General features: G+C 44.5%; 2 protein-coding genes and 2 long non-coding RNA genes across 4 annotated transcripts; 3 read left to right on the top strand and 1 right to left on the bottom strand.

The window, feature by feature from the left end:
* The first annotated feature begins 18 nt into the window (after positions 1 to 18).
* Positions 19 to 17,757, top strand: ezrb (ezrin b). The gene is made up of 13 exons (XM_068341928.1): positions 19 to 176; positions 5,219 to 5,302; positions 8,887 to 8,982; positions 9,906 to 10,180; positions 10,928 to 11,011; positions 11,088 to 11,234; positions 13,217 to 13,313; positions 13,416 to 13,579; positions 14,300 to 14,430; positions 15,097 to 15,257; positions 15,972 to 16,064; positions 16,142 to 16,381; positions 16,469 to 17,757. The coding sequence occupies exons 1-13, from the start codon at positions 165 to 167 to the stop codon at positions 16,631 to 16,633; spliced, it is 1,749 nt and encodes a 582-aa protein (XP_068198029.1). The 5' UTR covers positions 19 to 164; the 3' UTR covers positions 16,634 to 17,757.
* Positions 17,758 to 19,624: 1,867 nt separating this feature from the next.
* Positions 19,625 to 22,362, top strand: LOC137613602 (serine/threonine-protein kinase Nek2-like). Its single transcript, XM_068342951.1, has 8 exons — positions 19,625 to 19,771; positions 20,802 to 21,019; positions 21,103 to 21,343; positions 21,435 to 21,517; positions 21,611 to 21,737; positions 21,827 to 21,965; positions 22,056 to 22,101; positions 22,183 to 22,362. The coding sequence occupies exons 1-8, from the start codon at positions 19,721 to 19,723 to the stop codon at positions 22,310 to 22,312; spliced, it is 1,035 nt and encodes a 344-aa protein (XP_068199052.1). The 5' UTR covers positions 19,625 to 19,720; the 3' UTR covers positions 22,313 to 22,362.
* Positions 22,363 to 23,647: 1,285 nt separating this feature from the next.
* LOC137613601 (uncharacterized) lies at positions 23,648 to 25,528 on the top strand. Its single transcript, XR_011038959.1, has 3 exons — positions 23,648 to 24,004; positions 24,606 to 24,711; positions 25,049 to 25,528. It is a non-coding gene; the product is annotated as an uncharacterized lncRNA (long non-coding RNA).
* On the bottom strand, positions 25,052 to 26,652 carry LOC137613600 (uncharacterized). Its single transcript, XR_011038958.1, has 3 exons — positions 26,499 to 26,652; positions 25,717 to 25,868; positions 25,052 to 25,370 (listed from the first exon to the last, which is right to left on the bottom strand). It is a non-coding gene; the product is annotated as an uncharacterized lncRNA (long non-coding RNA).
* Positions 26,653 to 27,870: the final 1,218 nt, after the last annotated feature.

Raw genomic sequence — 27,870 nt, 5'->3', positions numbered from 1 at the left:
TGATTCATCCCGATGATTACCGCCTGCCGGAGCTGCCCTCTCGGGTTTAAGTAAAGCCGAAGTGGCTGGAAGTAGTTTCTATTCTTTCTTTCTCTCTAGGAAGGCACATAGAGAGGTAGAGCCACACGGAGAAGTTCGCAAAGGGCACGAAAAAAACCACCAAAATGCCGAAACTGGTGAGTAGTTTTGAAGTTGTTGACATTCCCAGTCTGTACCGGTTTGTCACTGCTAGTTAGTTAACTACAATTAGACAGGGAAGCTAATAGATAGATTAGTAATAGACTAACGACACTAAATTCATCCTAATTTTCGTCACTAAATTGAATTGGTAAACATTTGAAAATGACAGATAGCTGTCTGATCCTGATGCTAACATTATTATAACCTGTTATAGTTACGTCTAGCTAACTCCGTGTCACCTCTGATGTTAAAAGATATTTAACCAAAAATTAGAAGTTCCGGTAAAAGTAAAGCTTTCAAATTCTTAATTTCCCTTTGGGATCAATTCAGTATATAAAATAAATTAAAAATAAAAAATTCAATAGTTTCCCACAACTTGCAGGCTGTGGAATCTTTGACATATTTATGTATTTAACGTGACACTTATTTTAAGATGTCAGGATTATCATTACGCACTGAATCACTGCTGCAGAATGAGTGTAATATATAATTATCAGATGATCAGGGTCTGTGTTAAACTGGAATGCTTCTTCAATCACATGTTCATGTCCTCAGGGTGTCCCACATGTTTCATTCCTCATCACTGTCTTCAAGGCTCGACTTATAGATGCGTATGTTGTGTTTTATTTGCTGGATGTCATCACCCCCGGGGGTGAAAAATGTTTATGTCCTCAGGAGGTTGTGATGGATCCAAGGTTCTACTCAAAATCCTTTCCAGCCTGATAATTTGGGGGTTACTTCCCTCTTAATGCTGGGATCTGGTTGTCATCATCATCATCTTTGAGTGAAATGACGATGCAGATCATTTCAGGCCCACTCTACTGTTAGGAAAAGTAAAAATAAAAGGGAGATAAAGCCCAATTTGATGAATTTATCCTGCTGTCTGATTTGCCCCACCCTAGTAATTGCATGCTGTACAACTGGCACGTGTCCCTCCCTCAGATTACTGTTTGGAAACTTCTAGTCCAACAACAGCCCATGTGTGTTTGAGCTTGTCAAGGAAAGTATGATGGAAATTTGTCAGACGTGGACATGAGTAAGACAGATTTTATGGACACCAAATGAGACTTTTCTCTATCCTCTGTTCTTTAAAGACTTAATAATGTAATAAAAAAAACTAGGGAAATGACTAAAACATGCAGTCGCCTCATTCCAATCCCTGACATGTGTTAAATTAGCATCAAATGTGCTATAATTTTACCTGTGAAGTACACAAGTTGATGGTCGCTCAGATTACAGGAGAGACCGGGTGCTGTTGCTGCGATGACAATGACTAAACCCCCAGTCAGTGTCATAAAGTGTGTTGTGGGTTTGTTTAGAACGGCCTCATGGTTGTCATGAGTGCCAGTGTGGAAATGACATCACTGTCTGTTAGCGGCAGCACGCCGAGACCAGCTGCCTTCAAACGGCCTTGTGAGGATTCTCACAGGCAGCTTTTGGTTTCCCTATCAGGAATAAATCACACGCCTTGGTTTTATTCAGTCCCTTGATCGTTCGCCTCTGTTCGATCTGCCTTTTAGAACAAAGTACGAAAAATACAAATTGGACTTTAAGTCTGATTTAATGAAGTTTTTTCCTCCTGGAAGATTAGTCCTCTTGAAGTTAATCCTGCAGCTGCTGAGTCTCCCTGGTGAGATTTGTAAGGTTTACAGGGATGCAGAAGTTCTGCTGTGCTTCAATACAACAGTCTGAAAAGATGGTCAGTGGCTCAAGATTCCAGGGGGGATGAATGGAAACTAACATGTTGTGTCTTCAGGATAAAATGTAGGGATTTTGTGCAAACATTTTCACATAAAATTGAAAGTTAAAATGCAGCTAGTAGCATTTTGCATCCAAATCAGACTAGAAAAGAAAATCACTGGGAAGAGCCTTGAGAAGAAGTGGAAGCTCCTCCTTCTGTTTTTATGTTTTTGAATAGCTTGAAGGCGACCGTTTAGGGTTGTGGGTCCTTATTTTTCTATCTACCGGCCAAATCCTCTTTTGATTGCTGCACATTTTAAAATTTGAAAACAAATTTTGCTGCTCTTGGCTTCATCTCCGATGCCTTTTCTTTAATTGTAGCCTCACCCAGCAGGTTGAAGGGCTTGGCGTCTTGGTATTTGAATCATTGTGTGCTCCTTACTTCACTCAAGATGTTGTATATGAAACAAGTCTTCTTCTTGGTGTTCTTAACAGGGTTGAAGGCTTGGTTGTCATTGGAAGAGATCTTTAAAACAGTTTCAGTGTCAGCTCAGGTGTGTGTTTGGGGAAGAATCTTTTATTTCTCTTGTCAGACCTCCTTAAAACCCCACGCTTGGCTCGGAATTCCAACAGTGATGTTGGATTTCTGAGAAAGAGTCTCCATCTGACTCATGTTCCACTTATCTGGATGACACATTGTCAGAAGCTGACGAGTCCTCCATCGCCGTGCTGCAATCCTGCTTCCTGTGCAGCCCTGTGACAGACTGTACAAGGCGTGGCCACCATCGGCGTGGATGGGCGTTTCCTCTTTAATGTCCAGTCCTATTGTTAGCGCTTGCGGCTTTAAATAACTGATAGCAAAATCATGCCTGGAACACCCTTGATACCTGATTCACAAATCCGTCACTCGTTCTTTGTCAGAGCCTGGAAAAAATTTTCTGATATGTGGCGTTCTGAAGTCAATGTTCAAATTGCCCCCTCGGGTCATTTAGTAGAGTCCCCATGGTGACTCTGATTTCAACACTCTTGTAAAACCATGCAAACTATGCGGAAGGTTAAATATTGAATCATCCCCGAAGAGGCCTTTTCACGCTTGAACTACCGAGGTGATGACGGCTTTGTATCTTCGATTTGACCCATAGCAGCTCCTTAACTTCATTATCGACAGGTCTGAGGGGACCTGTTCCCGTTTAGGAGTGGACAGGAAAGGGAAGGACGTTGTGCCCTCATCCTTCACAGACCGGAACTCAGAAATATTTAGCATTCTTGAGTTAAGTGCAAGAAAAGAAATCAATAGACTTGAGAATGACTGTATTGACTTTCGGAAACACGGCGTGGGTTTTTACTTAATATTTAACATGCAGAGTTTGTGGTTCAAGGGAACAAACGAGATGAGGAGCGTACAACGAACACAAGCCTGCGAGAAAATGTTGTTTTTCTTACAGTATTGCGATATATTGAATCGTGACGCCTCTATCGCGATACCAACACACCTCTAGTCTGTGTTTCCAAGGGGATAGATCTTAAACAATGAAAAAGCGATTGAAATCCTGTCGGTCTTGAGTGGATATTGTCTTTCACAACATCGCCTTCGTTACCGTGGAGCTTCTTCTACTGGTTGTTATGGTTTCTTGGTTACGATAGACTTTTATTTCCCAGTGAAAATCTCTAAGGCAGCCTTAGTCATTACGGCGGGTAAAACGTTGGGGATCCAGCCGTTGGTTGAGGGACCTCTGAAGCAGCTCTTTATACGGTCGACGCTCACGCCCCCGCTTTCCTCTGACTGAAGTCGCTCATTGTGGAACTCTGGGTGTTCGCCCGGTGTATTTTTAGCATATGTGTCATGTTTTCTCTACCGCTCAGAATAGTCCCAGTTTATTGTCAGTTACCAGTGGAGGACTTACTTTGAGATCAGAAATCACTGACTCAGTCGTTTTCTTCTGGCTCGTTCACATGTTCCACTCGTGGCTTGTTGGGTTGTGTTTTTCTAGGTGCTCCGTCTGTAGCTACACTAAATAAACTCATAGAGGGAATCATTCTGGGCTGCTGCTACTACCTCTTCTAAACCCTCTCAAACTCTGACCCTATTAGATGAGTTTCTGGCCTCCGCTGCTGTTTTCTTGGGTTTTCTTGGTCTAGAAGGTAGAAGATGATAACGGCTGAGGGTCTGGAGCTGACGGGGGATCTTTGTTTTTCCGTGTAAAGTAAAAACAGTATTCCCTTCCTTCTGATTTTCAGCTTTTATTTTGTTCCCGTCTGGAACGAGGTGTCAATTTCGCCTGAGTCAACTCTGCTGACATCACATCCAGGCGGGAGACGCTTTAAAAAGAAAAAAACAACAACATGGTCATCCTTGACTCTCCTTTCTTTCCTGTGTTCTGACATCATCCGGGATGATCTGATTTCCATCGCCTGCGTGTCTCCAGGCCTGTCAGTCTCTTCCTCAGCTGTTGTGTCTCCTTTGGAGCTCTGAGTCACCAGGTTATCACCGGCGTGGCCCAGACATCCGTGTTTCCGGTGGGCAATCGTTGAACGTGTTGGTTCAGCGCCACTCACAATGGGGCTGGAAATGACAGATGTCACCGGACAGCTTTGCTTGTAGAGGTCCTCTGTCAGCAGATGGCTTTGTGTCCCTTTTACTGAGCGCTCATAAGTTTGGACGATATGTGTCTTTTTTTCACAACCCCCCCATAAATACCATTTGACATGATCCCTGCAGGGACGAAGACGCAGCATGCACCTCAATGTAGCCATTATAAATTTTTGTGCATTGTTGCGTGGCCTTTGTGTGCAGTTAAGATGCAGTTTGCTGATTACCAACCAAACGTGCAAGACGGAATGTTGTTTCTCTCCATTATGGGACATGTTTGACGTCAGGTGGCATTATTCTGGCAGTCCAGCTATTTTGCAATGTTTTTTAAATTGTGCATTAATCACTAGGGTGGAGCTTTTTGCGTATGCGCAGCTCGTTCTGATCATCAGTAGCCTGAAAAGTGAAAGTCGAGGCTTTTCTTGTACGATTGAATAACTCAAAGTTTCTGCTTGTATTTTAGTTTTCTCACTTTAGCATATCTGTCCAGAATAACATGCGTTGTGCCTCCACTTAAAAGTCCAAAATACTGGACAGAAACGTCAGATTTTACAGCAGGATTCCCTTCAATCAGCCGGTCCAGCTCTGAGAAAGCAGAGATAAACACGGCGCTGTGTGTTTACTCTGCAAATACACCCCCTTACCAAACACACACACCAAAGCAGTGCAGTGTGGCGTGCTTTACTATGTATTGGCCCTTATGAATGAGACTTCTCTGTTGCTATGAGTGGATGTTTGACCTCAGGTTTCTCATTTTTTTCCATACAGGTAAAGGTTCACGTCACCACCATGGATGCCGAGCTGCTGTTGGCCATCCAGCCCAACACCACCGGCAAGCAGCTGTTTGAGCAGGTACAGTCGCTTCCAAACAGCATTGTTTTGACCTCAAAGTATGTTATAGGTCTTATTTTATAAAGGTTTTTGGAACAAAACAATGTGGAGGTTAATAAAAGTTTTATAGGTTATGGTATAGATGAAAGCTGATATGCATACAATACATTTACAGCTAGTGATTTTGTAGCGTTGGAACACTTTGACATTTAGATGAGAAGGTCAAAACCACTTAGGTCTGTACAGTAAATAAAAGCCAGGAGCCTTTTAGCTTTATCTTATCCTCAGAATACACAACTTGTAAAATCCTAAAAGATTAACAGATTGCGTTGCATCGTGTGAAAAACGTCACTGGTCGGCCCGTGTTTACGGTTGCATGCGTTGTTACGCAGCAGGATGTCTCATATGGTTTCTGCTGGGAACAAACTGAGGAAGCACAGATTCTAAAATCAAAATATCAAACATGTTTGATGGGATTCTTCACAGCTCAGTGAGACTGTGAGTACCTCACGTTAGCGTCAGCGCTAACAGCGATCCTTCAGCTCAAGGGATTGGAAGTAGAAGAATCAGTTGGCCTGGTTCTGTCCAGGGTTAATTTGTTGACATGCCGCTTCACATTAAGCTTTGCAATTAACCTGCCATGTTTGTTTTATTGGTAATAAAACCTGAGTGCTAAATATAGGGACTATTTATTAGCTCCAGCTGCACATATATATCGCACCTTTGTTCCATTTTATTCTCATCAAGGCATCAAGTAAGCATTGTTCCTAAAATTTAGTACGAACACGGACGCTCTTACGGCTTCAAGTGTCTTTGTCTGTCTTCGTCTTCCTCGAGAACATTGAGGGGCCGCCGTGAATCATTTTCCACCATAAACAAAATGCTGAGGTAAACAAAGAAAACCTGACAGAACAGCAATCCTGTTACGGTTTTGAAATTGCGAGGAGCTAAGACTGAAACTGTAAACATGTTGTCACTGAAGCACCAAAGTACAGACACTGTATTTTTTAACGACAGCTAATATTTACTGATGGATAATTCATGACATGACCAGTGGAAATCAAACCTTTTTATCACTTTGGCCTCTGATGCCATTTTCTTTTTATATTATGTAATTTAGAAAAATATCATGCTATGTGGTTTAGAGAGAAGTAACGCTCTTCGCTGATGACATCGCTCCCGGATTAAAGTCTTACCATACTGTGTTTATCTTGTTCCTCAGGTGTGTATTGAATGTTGTTATGGAACCACCAGACTCTATGGGCTGTTTTTTTGTTGTTGACCCCAGTGATCACTGATTAATCATGTACCCCCCCCAATTTTAAGTAAAGCTACTGAAGCTAAGCACCTAAAATCTGAACATAGGTGGCACGTAATTAGCCTGAGCTCCTCTGCGCTTCAGACGCAGCGTCGTGGGAGGGAAAGGAATTGTTTTAACCACTTCCTGTATAACAAGTTTTTCAATAGCGAGGTAAAATGCGTGTCAGTGGATTCATCTTTCATGTAGGCAGTGCTGCAGTGGAAAAAAAGACATATGTAGAAACTGTCATGTTAAGCGTGATGTCCCAGATCACATGGAACACTGCTGTCAATCCCACGTATGTGGTGACAGACATTCAGGCATGTAGAGGTTTTAGATCCCTAGCTTTGAATGATGAATGATGCAGTGTGTTCTTATGTGTTCACTCAGTTTGAATCAGATTGTAAATCTAATTTTACAAACGTGGTTCAAGTTCGTTCCTTTTTGACCCGTGCTGTGTTTGCATCCTGAAACCGTCTCTATGGAAATGCTGACTAACGGCACTGATCTCATTTTTGCAAGACCTGGTTGGTGTGGTCAGCGCCCATCATAGCTCCATTCCCCATCACACACACACACACACACACACACACAGAACACAACAGCATGTTTCATTTTGCTTTGAGCTTCGATCAAGCGTGTTTCCAGCAGACGTCTGCAGCAGGTTTGATAGAAACACTCCGACAATTTCTTGAAGTCGATCTAAGTCTGAGTGACGTGACTGACAGGAGGCAAAATGCGAAACTAGTTCAGCTCCACGCCCATGACTCGCTGTTAGCCGCTGTTTTAAACTGCTGTTAAACCGTCCCGCAGGGAACCTAGATGATTGTTGGATTTTACACTAAAATACTGGGATTATAATCCTCTGACAGTTAATGTTAATGTGAGAGTTAATGTGTGGTCTGACTGGAATGGACCCGTTTCCTCTGGGCCAGCGTTTGTTCTGGTGCCTGTTTGGGGCCCGACCGGCCTGGGTGAACCCTTCCCTCCCTCGCTGGAGGACTTAAGCCTCGTCACTCAGCATGAGGACGTGATGCGTAATGCTGTTTCAGCCCGGCGGCATTCCTCTTTTCTCACCGCGGGGGCCCGAGCTCCCATAAACCACCCAGAGGAACTTTCACTGGAGGCCGCCGACCCGAGTCACGCAAACACTTCCTGTTCCATCACCCTAAAGCCAGAGAAGCTTTGATGTTCTGACAGTTTTCAAGGAAACTGTGAAGGTTTAGCTTCTTTAACCTGAATTCAAATGCTTCACTTCGTTTTTATAATCATTGCTGGAATGCCTTTGACTTACGCAACCTGCAAAGAAAAGACGCTGGCCCCTGAATGTTATGAATATCTTGATCTTTTGCAAGCGGCTACCGAGGACCAGCGGGTCAGAAGTCAGATAAAGAATTGAATTAATGCCCTTCTTTAGATTTTAAAAGACCTTAAACAATATTTTCTCTTTCTTGCTGCAGAGAATTGTTGGAGTTTTGTGTATTTAATGAAAAATACTTTTTATTTCCTTGTTATCAAGGGAAGTATAGTGTATAATTCACTTCCCTGACAATGTGGAGTTTGTACCAACAACCAGTCGGTTGTCCCCGGAGAAAAAATGTCCAGGTATCAGTGACACGCTCCATTTCTCTGCGTCTCACACTGTGGAAACCAGAACCGCCATGAAAGAGACGATTGTTTCCTGAAGCTTTATGAGTTTCATCTCAGGTGAGACGCAGGATCAGGGTTTTATTCCGTCATCCTGCCCCCCTTGTTTTGTGGCGTCCATTATTTTTTCGGCTTATCGTTTGGAAAGGGTTTGGCGTGTTTGTTCCCAAACTTCACCCGGGGCAACTTCACACCTCACCTGGTGACTGGGTGGGGAATCTGCCAGTGATTCATTCAGATCAGACCACTGGTTTCCGTTTCTCGGCCGTGCGTTTGGAAAATCGTTCTCCCTCTCTGAAGGCCGTAAAGATCTCCTGGTTGTTAAAAAGTTTTCCTCGGACACCAGTGGAAAACGGGAGCTCCTCCTGCATCACCGGCTACTATTCCAGATCTGTCCAGAGTCGTGTTTCCAATGCGGTTTAAGTCAAGCGTGGGTTTAAAATGTGCTTTTTAATAATGAGGACAGTAATCAGAACAGCCTTTCCTCCACTTACTGCTTCTTCACTCATCTGTTCATTGAGTCAGAGACTCGTTTGAAATGTTCCATTCACCAGAGTGTCCATCCATCTGTCTCTGATCATTCAAGTGTCCACGTCATGCTTCACGCTAGCTTCCCTGAAACTTTTGCATCATCAAAACGTGTCATTTCTTCACGCAGGTGGTGAAAACCATCGGCTTCCGTGAGACCTGGTACTTCGGGCTTCAGTACACAGACACCAAGGGTTACCAGACCTGGCTGAAGCTGGACAAAAAGGTGAGAGTTAGCTTCACAAATAAATTTTCCTTTCCCGCGTCGCCCTGTGGAGACAAATTCAGGAGGGAATCCATTCTCTATCAGATCGACAACGTTTCAGCTATCGATCGGTAGACGCTGTGTGTGCGTGAACGTGTGTGTGTTCACACGTTATAAATTATGATTCCAGTGGTTTCTTTCTATTATGGGCTGTTGGATTATTTGACAAAGCATGAACTCCACGTGAACCAGCGCTGCGTCCGTCCTTCTCCGTTGTCCCTGAGTAAACAGGAGTTAATATACATCCATATCTAACTACATATCGGATTACTGCAGTCAGGAAGGACGTATGGAGTCGGTTCTGAACGCTTCAAGTTCACCGCCAGCGCCGTAGCATCAGCAGCGAGACAGCGACACCCCTGATGTGGCAGGAAATTACAGGCAGAAAGGTTTAACAGCAAGGAACAGCGTGTGAAACCTGGAAACATACCTGCTAGCGCCAAGTTAAGCGAAACCACACCGATGTCTGGTCATCATAAACACGGGTAACAGAGAGACGCTCATCTGCCTCATCAGCAGCCTGAACTGTACCCTGCCTGCTGACGCTGCTGTTCATCAAGACAACGCCTCTCTCAATCTGGAATACTCCCACATGATTCTGTCCACTCAGACGGGTTGGTTCCTCTTTCAGAATAAGAGGAAAAGGCATAAAATTACTTATTTAGTTGTGTTTTCATATATTGACAGAAGTGGATCCCCTTTTGGTGCCGTCAGCTGTTTCTTTTCCTTGTTTTGAGTATTTATACTTGAAAGGTGGCATTATGCTAAGCTAAGCTACCTACCTAGAATCTTACAGAACTAGTATCAGACCTCGACCCACACATGTCCATCGTTTCCTGTCCTGCCCTCAGGACCCTCACGGTTGTGATTTTATTCCTCTCCAGGTGTCGTCCCAAGAGGTGAAGAAGGAGAGTCCCCTGCAGTTCCGGTTCCGGGCCAAGCTGTTCCCGGAGGACGTGTCGGAGGAGCTGATCCAGGACGTGACCCAGAAGCTCTTCTTCCTGCAGGTGAAGGAGAGCATCCTGAGCGACGAGGTGTACTGCCCGCCGGAGACGGCAGTGCTGCTGGCCTCCTACTCCGTCCAGGCCAAGTTCGGAGACTATAACAAAGAATCCCACCGGCCTGGCTACCTGATGAGTGAACGCCTGCTGCCGCACAGGTGAGAGCAGCCGGATGCGTCAGATAAATGTCGACTTATAATAATAATAAAGCAAACGGTTAACAGCGCTGGTTTAATCTGTTGAGAAAGCAACAAAAAAACAGGAGGATTTACAGAAGGATAATGAAGTTTAGATAATCAGTCAAACATGAGTCCTTTGTGCGACTCCGTCACCCTGACAGTTTATAAAACTGCAGTGCCAGCCTTTAAGGCAGTCATGCGTACATCTAAGCGCATTACGCCTGAAGGGTGTTGCCTTTTTTTCTTGTTGGTGCTTTGGCACCAAGCTCAGAGATGTCCGTGTGTTTCTACATGAAGTCCATTTCAGGACCGTCAGATAAAGTCAGGGACTGTTGGACAATCGCATCCAGTCAATCCGATACTTCGGATGTGTTTAAAAACCAGAAGCTGTGCTTCCAATCTGTGCGCTCCGCTGAACCAGCTGACGGGAATCGAGTGGACGACTCCGTCTGTCTCGTTCGTGTATCCCGAGGCTTCATAAACGCACAAACTAAGAACGGTTTGAGCGTCAACAGAAGATGGAGACTCGCGTTAAGAATAAATCCGACTGGATTTCACTGTGGAGGAAACCAGGAATATATCATTCTTTATCTGTAACTTATGATGCTATTCCTTGAAATCTGCCATGAAATTAAAAGATAACTTGCACGAATGTATTTAAACTTTAATTTCCAACCAAGCGACACCCATCAGGCTCGGAGCTGATCCTCTTCTCTCTCCACGCAGAGTTATGGAGCAGCACAAGTTGTCTAACGACCAATGGGAGGAGAGGATACAGGTGTGGCACGAGGAGCACGGCGGGATGTTGCAGTGAGTACGCCCAGCGTGATGGTCGACTTGGACCCTCTCCGGTGATACTTTTCATTAATAATTGTCGCCTTTGCAGAGAGGATGCGATGATGGAGTACCTGAAGATTGCCCAGGACCTTGAGATGTACGGAGTCAACTACTTTGACATCAAGAACAAGAAGGGGACGGAGCTGTGTCTGGGAGTGGACGCCTTAGGACTCAACATATACGAGAAAGATGACAAGTAAGAACTCAGTCAGGACAGAATCAGCCCTGCTGTCGATGTCTAGTCGGAGTATTTGTGGTGTTCTGCCTGTGGCGCCGAGCTAAACTGGCTGGGCTACCTTCAGTAATAAATCACTGCTCCCGTTTCCTGCACGGCTGCTTCAGTCTTTGACAGAAGTGTCTGCAAACGGCAGAGTCAACATGTCTTTTTTTTATTATTTTTTTAGTAGTGTCGATTTCCCAAAATGAAATAATCCGTTTCTGGTGTCAAATCACGTCGTCTTCTCTTGTGGGTTTGAGAAACAAACGGGGCCTTTGTTCCGCTTCCAGCGCCGTCTCCTGCCTCAGGAGACACACCTGTGTGTCGCTTCTCCAGGCAAAAACAGTAAAATAAAAAGTGAATATTAATTTCGTGCTTCCCGATCTGTGGAAAAGTGATGCGTTAATCCACAAAGTTGCTCCTGATTTTCGATTTATTTTACGGGAGGTAATCGACCTCCAGTTGGTGAAAAATGAGCTCAGGTCTGCGGGGGTCACTAGAACAGAGTGCGTTCTGCTAAAAAAGATCATTTCATCCCAGGTGACTTGCCTTTCAGTCACTGACCCCGTGTCTGAACTCCCTCCTGAGTTTCCCTCACTTTCAGCAGGTCTCCACACAATAACTCCGCGTCGGTTCTCATGCCTGCTTCTATAGAAAGCGGCGTGGTCAAAACTTTCAAAACCTGCGGAGCTGCAGGTGAGGTAATGTCAAAGTAAAGCCGGTCAGCTGCCACAGGAGGCCTCTGATTGGCTGAATGTGTGTCAACAATGTGTTCTTGAAGCTAAAGGATTGAATTAAAACATCTGACATCAGGATAAAGTGTCTTTTAGCTGTTTTTATAGAGGAACTATCGGATGAAACGTCCAACAAGAAGTGGAAACCTGGTCTCTTTGTGCGACTCAGCGGAGAAATTCCTCTCCTCCACGGTTGCGCTCTGTTGTCGCCATGACGACCCAGACTGGTTTTTCAAGCTGCGCTGCACTTAAGAATGCGAGGTGAACCTAAAGGGCTGTCCCTCCAAAGAGGGCAGCCGGCCCACAATGCAGCAGGGCAGCCGAGGCGCTGTTTTTTTTAACCCCGCGTGTGCCGAGGCGCTGTCGATCCGCGGCTCTACCCACTTCTCCGGTTTGTGAGTCAACATTAGTTTCATTTTTTACGACCATCCCAGTCAAACAAACGCAGTAAAACCCGTCTGAAACCAGATTCACTTCGACTCCAGACAGCTGAAAGTAAACGAAACAATTACATCATGTTTTATCGCACCAAATGATTAAAGAGCTAATTTACTGAAACATCAGCCCCACAGATACTTTTATTTTGTAATGCCAGTTATGTCAGATTGTATTTTGAACTTGCTGATTCCATTCTAATATTCCCTATCCCTTAACATTCCACCAATAATAATCTTCCATTTCTAAATCTCTACAGGCTCGGCGAGAAAAACTACAAACCGCACCGCTCCGGCAGTCGTTCCTACATGATTCAGCTGATAAAAGCACACCCCAAAAAGACTGAAAGAAATCTATAATCGCTGAGATAACTTTCACATTGTTCCGCCGATGCCTGGAGCATGCGTCAGGGTCGGCAGCCGAGTGAAATTCCAGTTTAGTCAGTGCAGTTTCGCAGCGGAGTTTCACTGCGAGGCGGGCAGACGGCCGCCTTTCTAGATTACAACACACCGGCGGCGTGTTTACAATGCCACTTTGTATTGTGCTGAATGGGATTGGCATCCGATCGGTTTGTGCGCCACAATAGAGCTGGGAACCACACCTCAGATTCATCCCTCATGCTCAAACAGTGGATGTAGAAATCCATGTTCCAAGTATTGGGATGGGGTTACTGGGAGTCACTTTAAAGCTAAAGAAGGTTCAGAATGTTGGCATCGTGATGTTGGTTGTTAATTAATCTGCTTTCTTGATCCAATTTTTTTAATCTGGTGTCAATGTTCTTGTGTTCCTCAGATTGACCCCGAAGATCGGCTTCCCCTGGAGCGAGATCAGAAACATTTCCTTCAACGATAAGAAGTTCATCATCAAGCCCATCGACAAGAAGTCTCCAGTGAGTGAAGCAGCAAAGAACAACCGACAGAGAACAGAACGCTTCACTCACCGTTCTTCTTTTCCTCGTTCCTCCTGTCCGTTTCCCCGTTCCGCGTTTTAGGACTTTGTGTTTTACGCGCCGAGACTGCGCATCAACAAGCGCATCCTGCAGCTGTGCATGGGAAACCACGACCTGTACATGCGCCGCCGCAAGCCGGACACCATCGACGTGCAGCAGATGAAGGCCCAGGCCCGAGAGGAGAAGATGAAGAGACAGCAGGACAAGTACGTAGTTGGGATTTTAGCTCCAGTTCATTCAGTTACTGGTTTATAAATGATGATTTTAATTAAAGTAATGTCTAATATTTCTGAGGAATGAACGGAACTTTATTTCAGTCTGAAAATGAAATGTTAAACGATTCAACCCAGAGCTGTTTAAAGACGCCGTCGCTGCTCCGTGGAGCAAAAAGCAATCCGCTGGTTAATAATCCAGCGTTCCTTTTTAAAGTGAGGGGAAATGTGTTTCCTGAATTGACTGAGCTGGAAGTGAACGGATGTCGACCCCCCGGCGTCGGCTTCCTGCAGCTGTTCAAACACGGTGATGTAATGTCAAACAGACGACGCCGTTTCCAATGAGACTAGCATCAGAACCCAGAAGCGACCCATTAAACCCATGAAATTATTTTTAATGTAAATTTTATATTTAAAAAAAAAGGACAAATCAGTCAAAATGTGACATAAAGGTGGGAAAACTTCTTGAAATCTTTTTCACAGTACAGATGACACACCAGATTTTATTTCAGTCATTTATTTTGAGTTTTTCATCATCAGGTGAAATAAAGTTCAGTTTGACATGCGTGATCACGAAGGATCCAGAGGAGTTTTTATTTTTATTTTTATTAAATTTACCGTGATGTGAACAGCTGCTAGAAACACGCGTGTTGTTTGAAAGCTTGTCACCGCGCATCGATGGTGTCAGCTCTCTTTGTTGGCTCTTATCTGCAGGGAGCAGCTGGAGAGGGAGAGGAAGATGAGGGAGGACATCGAGAGAGAGAAGGAGGAGCTGGAGCGAGACAAACAGGCTCTGATGATCAGGGTCATGCAGTCGGAGGAGAAGACCAGGAAGGCGATGAACGGTGAGCGCTAACCTGTTAGCGAGGTCACAGTAAACATCACGTCCGAAGTCCCCAAGGAAAAAGAAGTTTCACATCAAACAAAGAGTTTATGACATCATCAGTGTTTGACTAAACAGTGGAAACTTTTCCTGCGGACTCAAACGCCACACGAGGACCATGCAGGTCCGTGTTTGCGTGCAGGTTGTGTGTTCACACACACAACACGCAGGACCAACGCGGGTCCAGATGATGTCATCTCCTGTGACGTTTGGTCTTTTATTTTGTCATCAAAATTTGAGTGCTTTTGTTGTCATGGTTACAGTTTGAATAGAGGCCGTTAAGTAACATTTGCATGTTTGTTCACACACAGTATTTTAAAATGACTTTTGAAATTTGAAACAGATTTAGAATAAAAAGACTGAAGTTCACGAAGATCCAACTAGGAAGAGGAAATAGTTTATACTTTTATTGAGCAACTGAAAAAGTAAAAACTTCTAAAAATACTTCAATAATCCACACTGTTGCCCGGGGCAACCTGATTCTTCATCACGAGGAACACTGGAGCTGTAGTTTCTACATGAGCCCACATTTGTTCTCTCGTTACCACAAATACGCACCGAAACAACTTCCTGTTTGATTTGTGAGCGATCGGTGACTCCCGTGTCTTCTGTCCCGTCTCCGCTCCAGAGCTGACCGATCAGTCGAAGAGGGCGTACGAGCTGGAGAGAGAGTGCAAGAGAAAACAGGAGGAGACGGCGAATCTGGAGGAGGAGCGCCAGGCGGCCCTGAGGGCTAAAGAGGAGCTAGCTCGCCAGGCGGAGAACCAGAAAAAGAACCAGGATGAGCTGGTCAGTATCTGAATGACATCAGGGTGGAAGTAGTTTAACCTCCAGACACACGGAGGCGTCTGATTAGAAAATGCAGCCGGTTCAGCTTTTAAATCCCAAACGTTGGCGCCGCGTTTGCAGGATGGGATGAATTAAACCGATTCTCGTAACGCTCGGATGTTATTTTGTCCGAGTCGGTACCAGGCGCGTTGCAGGGTGGTGTTTTCACCCGTTCCTGGCTACTGACAGAACCACTTTGTCGTGACCAGTCGGACCACACCCCGCGTCAGCGGTGGACCACCCACAGGCCTGTGCGCTGCCGCCTTGTTCACGTTAACGGCCTGGATTGTAAATCTGCAGTTCCACATTCATCCAGGAGCACCAGGACGGTTTTATCTGACGGACACCTGCTGGCCTTTTATACTTAATCCCCATTAAGACGCTTACGTCTCCGGGAGGCGTCCTCATCCTGTCAACCCCCGGCTTTAACTCACACTGGGTCTCAGTGGAACACATTTCTACATATTTTTTAAAACGAAAGTGAGTCTAAGCCGGTCCGGATGAGACAGTCACATTATTGTAGGGGTCAGGAGGTCGTTAGGATTTTTGTTTATGTACAATTTCAAATTGCACGGAAAAAATAATCAAAATTTTCTGGACTTTTGGTTGAAATCCGCCCTAAATTTGGATGAAAGACTTGTACGGTTTAACTGTGAATGTGTGTTGTTTCCTCAGGCCGCACAGCTGGCCATGCACTCGTCCAAGATCTCCATGCTGGAGGAGGCCAAGCGGCTCAAGGAGGAGGAGGCCAACACCTGGGAGCACAAGGTGAGCGCTCCAACCGAGGGAAGCAGTCCGGAGACGTGAAGAGCGAACCTGACGGACTCCTCCTCTTCTCCCCCCAGGCCAAGGAGGCGCAGGAAACCTTGGAGAGGACAAAGGAGGAGCTGAGCATTGTCATGACGACGCCTCTGCCGCCCCCGCCACCTCCCCCCGCGTACAACCACTTTGAGGACATCGACAAGGAGGACAACAACAGCATGTACAGCGCCGAGCTTCAGGTGGAAGGCATTGACGACCACCGCAACGAGGAGGACCGCGTCACCGAGGCGCAGAAGAACGAGCGCGTCCAGAAACAGCTGAAGGTAAAGCTGGGGAGCACAGATGTTTGGTTTAAGGGGGGGGTTAGGATTTAATTTAACGCCCTTTTCCTTCTCATTCTCCCCCCACAGGCCCTGACCGAAGAGCTGGCCCACGCCCGCGACGAGTCCAAGAACACCCAGAACGACCTGCTGCACAGCCAGAACGTCCGGGAAGGAAAAGACAAATACAAGACGCTGCGACAGATCCGGCAGGGCAACACCAAGCAGAGGATCGACGAGTTCGAGGCCTTATAGAGAGCCCCCGGCCGCTCCTGACACACACAAACTCGTGCACAAACACACACATCCATTGCAGACTTCACTGGAGCAGTATAAGCACAGCAAAAAAAAAAAAGCATCGCTCGCAGAGGGACGCGCTCCTGCTGTGAGCTCGCCTGACGGTGTGCAGGTCGTCGCAAATCTCTTTACCGAAACCCCCGGTGCCAAACTTTTCTCTTAGCGTTTCAGGTCTTATTTGTGTTTTATTTTTTATTTTTATTTTTTGGATGTGTGTGATTGGATCCAAACGGATCTTAGATTTTTTTCCAGAAGGGTTGATGAAGATGTTTGTAACGGAAGCCTCGCTCCTCTTCGGCGTCTCGATGAAGAAACGGTTCCGGTTTGGCGGTTGCTCAGAAAGGGGGGGGGTGTGTGCTTGTGTTCGTCTCCATGATATTATAACTCTTGAGTCTGTTTAATTTTTGCCACACAGTCGATTGAAATCATGCCCGCTGTGATATTTATATAAAAGGGGATCTCATCTCGGTTTGTATATTTTTGCTGTTTTGCTCTCCGCTCATGAAAACGTGTCTCAGAGGTTTTTATATATTCACCAAAAATGAGTCTTATATATTTTCCTCTTAATCACTAAATTAAAAAAGAGATTTTACTGTAAGTTATTGTTTTTACTGTAGGACATATTTAGCTGCATGCCATCAAATCAGTTCAGGACATCTGTCCCGGTACTTTTGATTTGTTTTTGTTCCAGCGGGAACATTTTTAACCCTGGGAGCACCTGGAACGCCTCCGCTAAATGACTTTTATGTGTCTGTTGTGTCGTTTTGCTGTCGGGTGAGAAATGAAGATGCAGTCGTGTGCTTTTTACCCTCCTCAATGGCTTTTCCCCCTCTGCAGGTCTTCACTTCTTAGCCAAATAAACCTCTAGTCCTTCTAGGGTTCCACCTCCACCCGGGTGAAAAATGAGAGTTCAGGGTCATTCATAGTTTCCACTTTGCAGCTCGGCCACGATGGACGGATTCAGACAGTATGACACCAACATCTCCCTCGCCTGTGTGCTGCGAATCTGCTGACCTTTTGTATATGAGCAGGATTTTATAATGAGGTGTTAACATATTGGCAATAAAGAAAAATTACTATAATGCCTGAGCAGTGTGTTTTTACTTTTGTGTAACTTCCTTTTTTTAATTTTAAGCTTGTTTATATATATATATATATATGTATATATATATATGCGTGTGCGCACACAGGGTACACGTGCCACAGAATGAATACTGAGGTGTATTTGTATAGAGGTGATGAATGACGTCATTGGTTTGTCATTCAGGCATGGCGCGTCGGGTGTCACGGTTGGGTTGGTGCACAAATTCCAGGTCGATGACGTCACCACTCTTTCCAGGGGCAAGTTTGCTTTTTTTTTTTAATCGGCGGCGCTGATCAGGTGAAGCTTAATTTAACTTCCTCCTCAAATTTGAGGAGGACGTGGAATGTTTAAGATGAAGCCCACCTGAACGTGCTTTTATTTTGTAGGACATACGTCAGTAACTTTAAAGTACGTACACATGAAGTAGGACAGTCACGTCCTGACAGGTTTGACACATCCGGATGCTGATGAATCGCTCAGGTGTGCGCCTGGCTCCTCCCACAGCTTGCGTCACAACACCCTGTTTCTTCACAATCCTCCAAATATGGGGGGGGGGCGTTTGAGCATCCGGGTGTGTGTTTTCTTTCATTTTTCCAATTTGATCGGTGCACTCGTCACCCTCACCTGTGCTGCGTTCTGGCCCCTCCTCCTCCCGGAAGTACAGTGAAGCGAACTCAAAAGTTATTCACTTTCACCAAAATGGATTTCCTGCCGTTGCCAGATTCGATATAAACCCCCCAATAGGCCCCCCTCAGATGGGCATGTGGAGCCACACCGGCCCCAGCTCCAGACAGCTGGTGTCACCTGGACTCACCTGGCCTCACACTGAGACAAGGGCGTCATCCGCCTGCCTGCTCCCAGAGACAGACGCCTAAACACAACACAACACACACACGAACAGCTATATAAACACAATGTCGGGTCTGTTTAACACTTACACTTGCAGATGCATTCATACACGCACACATACACACACCAGAACACACACAACACACCTAGCGGGCCTGCAGACACTGGGATACACACACAAAGAGACATGCGGAGACACAATGAGGTGTGTTTACACTCTGACGCATGAACTCAGACCAGTGTTTGCTCTAAAGGGAAGGTTTAGCAGCTTTGATAAGGACTTAGTCTCCGAGTCTCAGTTTAAACCACTAACCTGCCTGACGGTCAGAGAAGCTCTCCTGACCTCTAGCGGTCAAATGGCGGAACTGACGGCGGAGGAACGAGACTTGGGGCTCATAAAATAGTTCTAATTCATGTAAAACAGTCGTTCAAGTGCGAAATCTCATGCATGTTTTTATAAATATGATTTTAAATATTTTAAATATGTTGTAATATTTAGTTTTTAGCGTCACTCAACAACTTTTTAGTGCTTTTTTTCCTCGCGATTTTTCATTCAAACAGCAGCCGTGACGTGACGTCGTTGTTTTTGTTTTTCCGTTTCCTTGGTTACAAGGTGAACGTCCGCTGGTTGTTTCAGCTTCCGGTGCAGATCTTGAATAAATATTAATCGACATTTTTTATTAAACTTCCTAAACGCTATTTTTAACTTTCTACGCGGTTTGCTCAACTTTCTACAAGCTTTCTACAACATAATTTACAGTGAATCTGTATTCACTACCTCAGTCTGTCGTCACATATCCGGTCCGTCCCCTTATTGTGTCCCCCTAACAACACGTGCTATATGTTCCCATTTTCGTTGCAATCATGATAGAATTACGGGGCAAGACGACTTGAACTTAACTTCTGTTAAAATAATGAAAGATAATCAAACTTTTTTAAATTTTATTTAAATAAAAGATTAAAAGATAAATCATATGGATTCCACAGCAAGACAGTCAGACTGCAACATCCCGCGACACCCCTGAATTCAAAATTTTACTCTGACCTACATTGACCTAGTTTTCCAAAGGTGACGGTCATCATCACATTTTTGTGCTTCTGGCCTCCTGAAAATGTTGCTTTTTGTTTTGCGATTTTATCTCATCAGATATGGACCTAAAAAGGTATTTTTTAAAAACTTCATTTATCCTTAGGGATAAATAAAGTTATAATCTACTCTCTAAAAGTCAAAATTATGGTATAATCACTAATTGTGAGGCTCACAGCGCGCTCACATGTGTTGATGTGTCCATCAGTGATTCATGTTCACGTTTCTTTCTTCCCAATAACTTCAGAGCTTTGTCTTTTAACGCTTTGGTGCTTTGGTCTCCAGGTGCTGAAGCACCTTCTCTATTTACTGTAATCTCCTTTATTAGAATAAAGGTGAAATTAATACGGAAGACTTCTGTCGAAGTTGTGTTCTAAAACTACTGGCGACGTTTGTCACCAGCGTTTAACCGGGTAATTTAGCGTTGGTTTCGGTGTAAACGAGAAATGCCGTCCCGTGTTGAGGACTACGAGGTGCTGCACACGATCGGATCCGGTGCCTTCGGGAGATGCAAGAAAATAAAACGGAAATCCGACGGGAAAGTGAGTAGCGATCAGCTGTTTGCGGTAAATGTAAGGTTATGTCGAGGTTTTCATCCAACAAGTTGTGAGTGTTTGAACACACAGAGAACATTTAAAAATAGCGTTATGGGTCGTTAAATTAAGCAGTGTTCTCGTTAGTCTGCGTCCGTGCGTCTTTTACGCACATTTTTTTTACAGGGACGCACCATGATCAGACAACGTGCGTCCCTGGGACGAAAGCTTTAGATATTTCCAATATAAAAAAATCGATGCAACATTTTTCTGCGATATAATAAACGCAGTTCAATTCAACAAAAATATTCACAATTTGTTCCTCTCTCCAATTTAAAATTTCAAACCCAGAAATCGCTGAAATGCTTTGATCTCGCAGGAGTTTCTCGTCACGTGACTCACCTGCGTGACTCAGTCTTATTAAAATCAATCAAACGCCACGGCAATAAAAAAACAATCAAAAGTTAATGAGGAAAAAGAGACAGATATTACTGTGGACATTACAGCTAAAGACGCAGAAGAAGCCAAGCGAAAACCTGCAAAACTCTTGAATATCTGAACCACTTTGTGCAGATCCTGGTGTGGAAGGAGCTGGATTACGGCACCATGGCATATAGTGAAAGGCAGATGCTGGTGTCAGAGGTCAACCTGCTGAGGGAGCTCAGGCATCCCAACATAGTGCGCTACTACGACCGCATCATCGACCGCACCAACACCACGCTGTACATCGTCATGGAGTACTGTGAGGGTGGGGACCTGTCCAGCCTCATCTCCCGGTGCCTCAGGGAAAGGTGACCGTGTGTGCTGAATCGGTAAAGCGGTGTGTTTCCCTGCTTCCTGGCAGCGGAGGTAAGAGTGTGTTTCCTTGTGCCAGGCGTTATCTAGAGGAGAAACTCATCCTGCGAGTGATGACCCAGCTAACGCTAGCCCTGAAGGAGTGCCACAGGCGCAGCGACGGCAGGGCCACGGTCCTCCATCGAGACCTGAAGCCGGCCAACATCTTCCTGGATATCAAGCAAAATGTGAAGCTTGGAGACTTCGGCCTGGCGAGGATCCTCAACCACGACACCAGTTTCGCAAAGACGTTTGTCGGGACGCCTTACTACATGTCTCCAGTGAGGATTTTCTTTTTAAAACATATATTTGAAGCTTTAATCTCAGATTTTAACAGTCCTGATTGTAATCTGGTCATCGCCGTTCTTTCAGGAACAAATTAACCAGATGTCGTACAACGAGAAGTCAGATATCTGGTCTCTCGGCTGCTTGCTGTATGAACTCTGTGCTTTATCGTGAGTTTTTTGTCATCTTCTTCAGCTGATTTTTCCCTGCAGCTGGTTTGTTGAGTGTGACGCCAACGGTTTTCCTGGATTTCTCCCGTTTAGCCCTCCGTTTACTGCTTACAACCAAAAGGAGCTGGCAGAGAAGATCAGAGAGGGGAAGTACAGAAGAATCCCGTACCGATACTCCGAGGAACTGAACTCGCTGCTGAGCAAAATGCTCAACCTGAAGGTTGGGAATCGGTTTATTAATCCTGGGATGTTTGGATGATGAATTCAGTCAGTTTTCAGTGTGTTAAATCTGTGTTTGTCTGTTCCCAGGACTACCTGAGGCCCTCTGTGGAGTCGATTCTCCAGACCAGCCTGCTGGCCGACACCACAGCAGTGGAGCTCCGACTCTGGGAACAGTCGCTGAGGACCAGAGAAGAAAACCTGAAGGAATGCGAGGAGAGGCTGGAGCGTAAGCATCACTACTCCATCCACACGTCTCACAAGCGAGCATCTCACGTAGCGTCGGCGTCACATGAACGTTCTTGCCTCTCCGTTGCAGAAAGGGAGCGGGAGCTTTGCGTTCGAGAGCGACTGGTGAAGGAGAGGTGAGGTGAAACCCGCTGAAGGAAACCATCCGTTCTCATCCCGCGACGGAGCTGACCGTTTATCTCATGGTGCTGTTTCAGAGCCGAGGGCCGGATCCATGACGTCCATCAGGATTTGGCTGACCGGGAGCTGCTCCTCAGGCAGCTGCAGGCGGCCAATCAGCTCGCTTGCACCCTGTTGAAGAGCAGACAGATCATCCCCATCCGCTGAGCCAACATCCACTGGTTTATTACCAACTGTGAAAGATGGCAGTAGCTGTGATTAAGGTCAGATTTTAGTTCGATATGATTGTTTTTAAAACAGTGGTTGTATATTTTTTGGTAAATATATGAACCGTAAGTCTATTTTCTTCGCTGTGTGTGTATGTATACTAGAGGGCAGATATAGAATGTGTGTGAAAGAGAAGTTCTGAACTCTGAGAAGATTAAAAGAATGAACACATGAATACTTGAGTTTGTTTGTTTTTTATCCGTGAACCCACATTTTGTAAAATATGATGTACAGTTAGTCGTAACAAGCTAACATAACTGGTTCAGGGAGGTTGAATTGTTCGTGAGTTGTTATTTATTAAATTCCAGTCCATAATCGCCATTTGAGGTCATTTTAAAAAAAAAAATCATGTTTCATCGTTTGATTGGCTGGTTCAAGGCAGGTGTTGGTGATCTCTGCCACCACGGGGCGTGTTCAGAGAGAGACGCTGACTTCTTGGTCGGCATGGCGACAGAGCTGCCATCGGGGCTCAGAGACTCCAATGAACAGGAAACAGCATCCCTGCCCCTGATGCTTCCGTAATTAGTAAAACACATCGAAGGGATTCACAAACTCCTCCAAACATTCTCAACCTTGTTACTACGACCCACCCCGATCGATCGACGAAAAAAATAATTATTTTTTAGACCAACTGACTGATCAAAAAACATTTTTTTAAACAGACCAACCAAACAAAAAAAAAATTTAGACCGACATACCTAACAAAAAATTATTTTAGACCAACTTAACAAAAAAAATATTTTTTAGACCAATTGAATAACTAAAAAAAATTTTTTTTTAAAAATTTTGTAAAAAAAATTTCTTTGACTTTTACTTTAGACCAATTGACAACCAAAAAAACCCCCTTTTTAAAAAAAAATGCTTTAGTGGGTTTTTCAAAATAGAGAAATTATTTTTAAAAAACCTGCATTTTTTTTTTAAAAAAAACGTTTTTAAAAAATTTTTTTTAAAAAAAACGTTTTTAAAAAATTTATTTTAAAGGGGCCCTATTATGAAAATCACACTTTTTCAGGTCTCTACATATACATAGTGGTCCTCCCTAACCCGACCAACTCCTAGAATGTGGTAAACAAACACTTCCTGCATCAATAGATCTTTGGACTTTCAGGAAGTCATGGCTCTGGACGACTGGATTGGTAGAATAGGCATCCCTGACGTCAGACTTTGCACTCTGCTATTGGACAGAGTATTGGACGATATTGATTGGTGGACATGCTCAGGGGCGTGGACGATATGGATTGGTTGACACGCCCAAGGGCGTGGCCATCCCCAAGACGGAGTTCTTCGTGTCGGAGAGAGGCAGCGGTCTGTTGACATGGTGTCCGTCACAGGGAGACATGATAGTTGTTCAGTTGTTGATTGTACAAATCAACACCAGCGTTTATTTTCCATCCCATCCAATGAAGAACAACAGACCGTGGTTGCATTTCATTTTTAATGGCTCTGTGCAGCTACATCTCCTGCTCGTTAGTTTGTGTGTGAACCACTTCACTCCAGCCTGTGTTAGCAACGAGGGTCAGTCCAGACGGGGCTTTGTCTGAGACTGATCCTCATTCAAGGATCACTCCCAGCCATAGGGACCAAGGACCTGCACCCTGGACCAAGGACCAAGGACCTGCACGCCGGTTACAGGTAAGTCTCACCACATTTATCTTTTTAGCAGTTGTCTGTTAGCATGAGTGATCGAGTGCTATTTGGCTAATTAGGTGGTGCTGCTTTGTTTCGTGTGTGCGCTCCAACGTGTGTGTGTTAAACCTACAGTACCTACTGTAGGTACAACGTGTGTGTGCTAAACCTACAGTACCTACTGTAGGCACAACGCACCAGAGTTGGGCTCACATTGTATCTTTTTTCTTTTTGTCGGTTAGCATGAATGAAGTCATGCTATGCTAGGCTATGTAAGGAGGTCTCCTTTGTTTTGGTTTGCGTATTGCGTGTGTGTGTTCGTGCACTCCCACACGTGTGTGCGTGCCGGACCTACAGTATAAAACTAAAACACACAGTAAGTTGGTCTCATATTTTCTTTTCTATTATCTGTCAGCATAAATAAAGTCAGCTAATGCTAGGCTAAGTAGGGAGTTGTGCTTTGTTTCGTATTGTGTGTGGGCGCACGTGTTAGTGGATTGTTTGTTGGTCGTCATAGCGACAACACACACAGGTCTGTCCTCCTTATCCAATATCAGAACATTGGTGTCCTGAAACTAGTGTCCCTCTTCCTTGTGCATCCATTCAGCCCACAGCTTGAAGGGACGTGGGGTGCCAAACTGACCCAGTGGACACCCATACTGTTGGTACACAGCTGTCCTGCAGGACTCTTCAGTCCCACTATTGAAGTAAAGGTATGTACAAGTCATATTCCATACAATGTTTTAATAAAATTGGTTACACTACTTTTCTAAATATAGTTATCTATAGGTGTTAGTGAATGCACATGTGTTGATAGTAGTTCAGTAAGAAATAAGTGTTGTGTATTAGAATATTCCAGCAAGACAGTAAGTGAAGACTTAGTATAAAAATTTTTGAGACAGATTCATGTATGTCATATATTGTTTTGGCTCCTTATTTCGTTACGTTTGGTGTACCCCTCTACAAGATCCACACAATTTTTCTAAACAAAGAAATGAATCAAACCATATCAATAACAGTAAAGATCTATCTTTGTGTTTTATTGAACAGGTTTTGTAGCTGACATGTTGAACCCCATATGTGACAAAGTCTTGGTGGACCCCGTGCCATACACAAATGAGATGTTGTCCATTCCTCTCCTCGAAAATCTGTCTGCCCAGTATGAGCGTCCGGACAAGGAGGAGGTCATTGCCAGCTACATGACCAGGTTCAACCAAGACTCGGTCTAAATCCAGCGTAATGGCCTTTGTCTTCAGGAAACTCCTGGCGTATGTGAAGGACCACACATGCTGGGATGACAACCCGGATTCTGCGTCCTAAGTAGCCCCAGCACCAGCCAACAAAGGTGCGATAGGCCAGATGTCTGCACCATCTACAGAAAAAGGACACAAAACTATTTATTTCACAATGTTTTCAATCCCGAGTATTACAACTGTTGTTGATTTCCTGATATGATGGCTCCAGTGTTCTCATTATTATTATTGGATGTATTGTTTTATGTAAATAAATGCTTGTATATGTCAACAGAAATGGATTGTGAATACCAAAAAATGTTCAACATGTCTATTAATAAGATAAAAATCAAGGTGTCACACATACAATATATTAGACTTTGTTGTACCTATATATGTCATGTTACTGCATTAATGAAGGAATGCCTAATGAAGCAAAATAAGACAACTAGTTTTTATTCCGACATTTTTCAAAGAACGACTTACCGATGTATTGGTCTCAGACATGAAGGGCCACACTCGGCCCTCAGTGCATGACCGGCCCTTTGTAGGGTGTACACGTTTAGGCACACAGGCTGGAACCCAGGATGTTGAGTCATGCACAGAACTTCATCAACCTCCTGCAGACGGCTCCGAACCTACAGTGAAAAACATGGTAAAGGTCATTTAAATTTACAGTTGTAAAAGTAGCCGAATACCGTAGAGACATAACTTTGTGGTTTAGCTGTGAGCTTCTACTTGTATCTCGAAACAGCAGTTGTTTTCTGCTTCTGTTGGCATACATTCAGTGTCCACAGGGACACCTGTACAACAGGTGAAGACACCTCAAAATAGAGTAGATAAAGGCATCACTGCAATATGGTTCCATCATTTCACCATTAACCTGGTGTGATGGTAGCAGGTGTCAGCTCCGTGTGTCTTGTCACAGAGGACTTCCTCAAACATTTAGCAGCTCAGTAACGGGTTAAATCAATGTGATGGAAAAATAAAGTCACTTAGCCGTGAGCAGAAGCTAGCATTAGCCACATGGTAATAACTATCAGAACCACCATCAGACTTTACTGTCACTTATAGAAATACAGGAACATTTTAACAGTAAACACATCTGTACACATACTAAACACATAATAAGACATGTGACATTATTACTGTGATGAGAGGCGGGAGTAGAAGCTAAAGCAGCTACCGGACGATGCTAACGTCCTGTGATGACGTAGGTTACACAACAAAACAACAGAACCAACTAAGTACCGTTCACACGGACTAACCATTCAGAAACATCCTGCTGCAGCCGCACAGTCGGTGTTTCTTTAGGAGCCCCCGCTTCTGGGTCCGACTCAGGGTCATAAATGTAGAGCGACACGATGGGTCCTCCAAACGCCATAGTGCTAACAAACGTAATGCCGGTCAGTGTCCCGTTAGCCTAACGCTCTCCTTCAGAGGGGCGTGGCCCAGGTGAAGGAGGCGTGGACCAGTGGAGCTCATTAACATACTGTATCCGGAGGCCTGAAACGAAGCGTTTTGTCAGTAGCTCAGATGAGCGATTTTGAAAAGCTGATATTTAGGACCACAGATCACTTTAGGTCAAAATATTTGGAATACAGTCTAGTTGGACATCTGGCAGCTGAATGACATTAAGTTAAAAAGACATAATATGGGACCTTCAAGGAAAAAATATTTTAAACCATAAAATACAATTTCTTTAGACCAACAGACCGGCAAAACATTTTAAAATGTTTTTTTGTTTGGTTTTTAAAAAAAATTTAAAACATTTTTTTTAAAATATTGAAAAATACAATTCTTAGACCAACTGAACGACCAAAAACAAAAGTTTTTAAAAAATGTTAAAAAATTTTTTTTATAAAGAAACAAATAAAAATTTATAAAATCTAGAGGTAACGGGTAGAGATGTCGTTTGCCAACGTAACGGCTCCGAAAGCCGGCTCTTTGAAGTGACGGACGGGAACTGGCTCCTCTATGCGTCGGTGTCTACACTTAGTGTGCTCACTGCGCTGAGTGCGCTGAGCAGAGGAGGGAGGGGCCCTTCTTGTAGATAGGGTTAGGGTAGGGTTAGGGTTAGAGGTTAGGGTTAGGGTAGGGTTAGGGTTAGGTTTAGGGTTAGGGTTAGGGTTAGGGTTAGGTTAGGGTAGGGTTTGGGTTAGGGTTAGAGGTTAGGGTTAGGGTTAGGGTTAGGGGTTAGGGGTTAGGGTTTAGAGGTTAGGGTTAAGGGTTAGGGTTAGGGGTTAGGTTTACGGTTTAGGGTTAGGGTTAGGGTTAGGGTTAAGGGTTAGGTTAGGTTAGGGTTAGTGGTTAGGGTTAGGGTTAGGGGTTAGGGATAAGGTTAGGGATTAGGGATAAGAAACTGTTTAAGATAGGGTTAGGGTTAACCCAACCTCTACCCTAACCCCTAACCCTAACCACTAACCCTAACCCTAACCCTAACCCTAACCCTAACCCTAACCCTAACCCTACCCTAACCTAACCTAACCTAACCTAACCCTTAACCCTAACCCTAACCTCTAAACCCTAACCCTGACCCTGACACCTAACCCAAACCTCTAACCCTATCCCTAACTTAACCTAACCTAACCTCTAACCCTAACCTCTAACCCTAACCCTAATTCTAACCCTAACCCTAAA

Source organism: Antennarius striatus, chromosome 19, assembly GCF_040054535.1.
Source record: "Antennarius striatus isolate MH-2024 chromosome 19, ASM4005453v1, whole genome shotgun sequence".
Classification (NCBI taxonomy): Eukaryota; Metazoa; Chordata; class Actinopteri; order Lophiiformes; family Antennariidae; genus Antennarius; species Antennarius striatus.
Note: the sequence above shows the minus strand (reverse complement) of the source record. Positions and strands in the feature narration are given on the sequence as shown.

What these genes read in the sequence shown, in the direction of transcription:
- ezrb (XM_068341928.1), top strand. An exon ending in CCATCGACAAGAAGTCTCCA is followed by an intron (nt 13,314 to 13,415) that starts GTGAGTGAAGCA and finishes TCCGCGTTTTAG; the next exon opens with GACTTTGTGTTTTACGCGCC. An exon ending in GCGTCCAGAAACAGCTGAAG is followed by an intron (nt 16,382 to 16,468) that starts GTAAAGCTGGGG and finishes CTCCCCCCACAG; the next exon opens with GCCCTGACCGAAGAGCTGGC.
- LOC137613602 (XM_068342951.1), top strand. Translation starts at nt 19,721, where the DNA reads ATGTTGCTTTTTGTTTTGCGATTTTATCTCATCAGATATGGACCTAAA. An exon ending in TCCCGGTGCCTCAGGGAAAG is followed by an intron (nt 21,020 to 21,102) that starts GTGACCGTGTGT and finishes TCCTTGTGCCAG; the next exon opens with GCGTTATCTAGAGGAGAAAC. An exon ending in ATGCGAGGAGAGGCTGGAGC is followed by an intron (nt 21,966 to 22,055) that starts GTAAGCATCACT and finishes TCTCCGTTGCAG; the next exon opens with AAAGGGAGCGGGAGCTTTGC.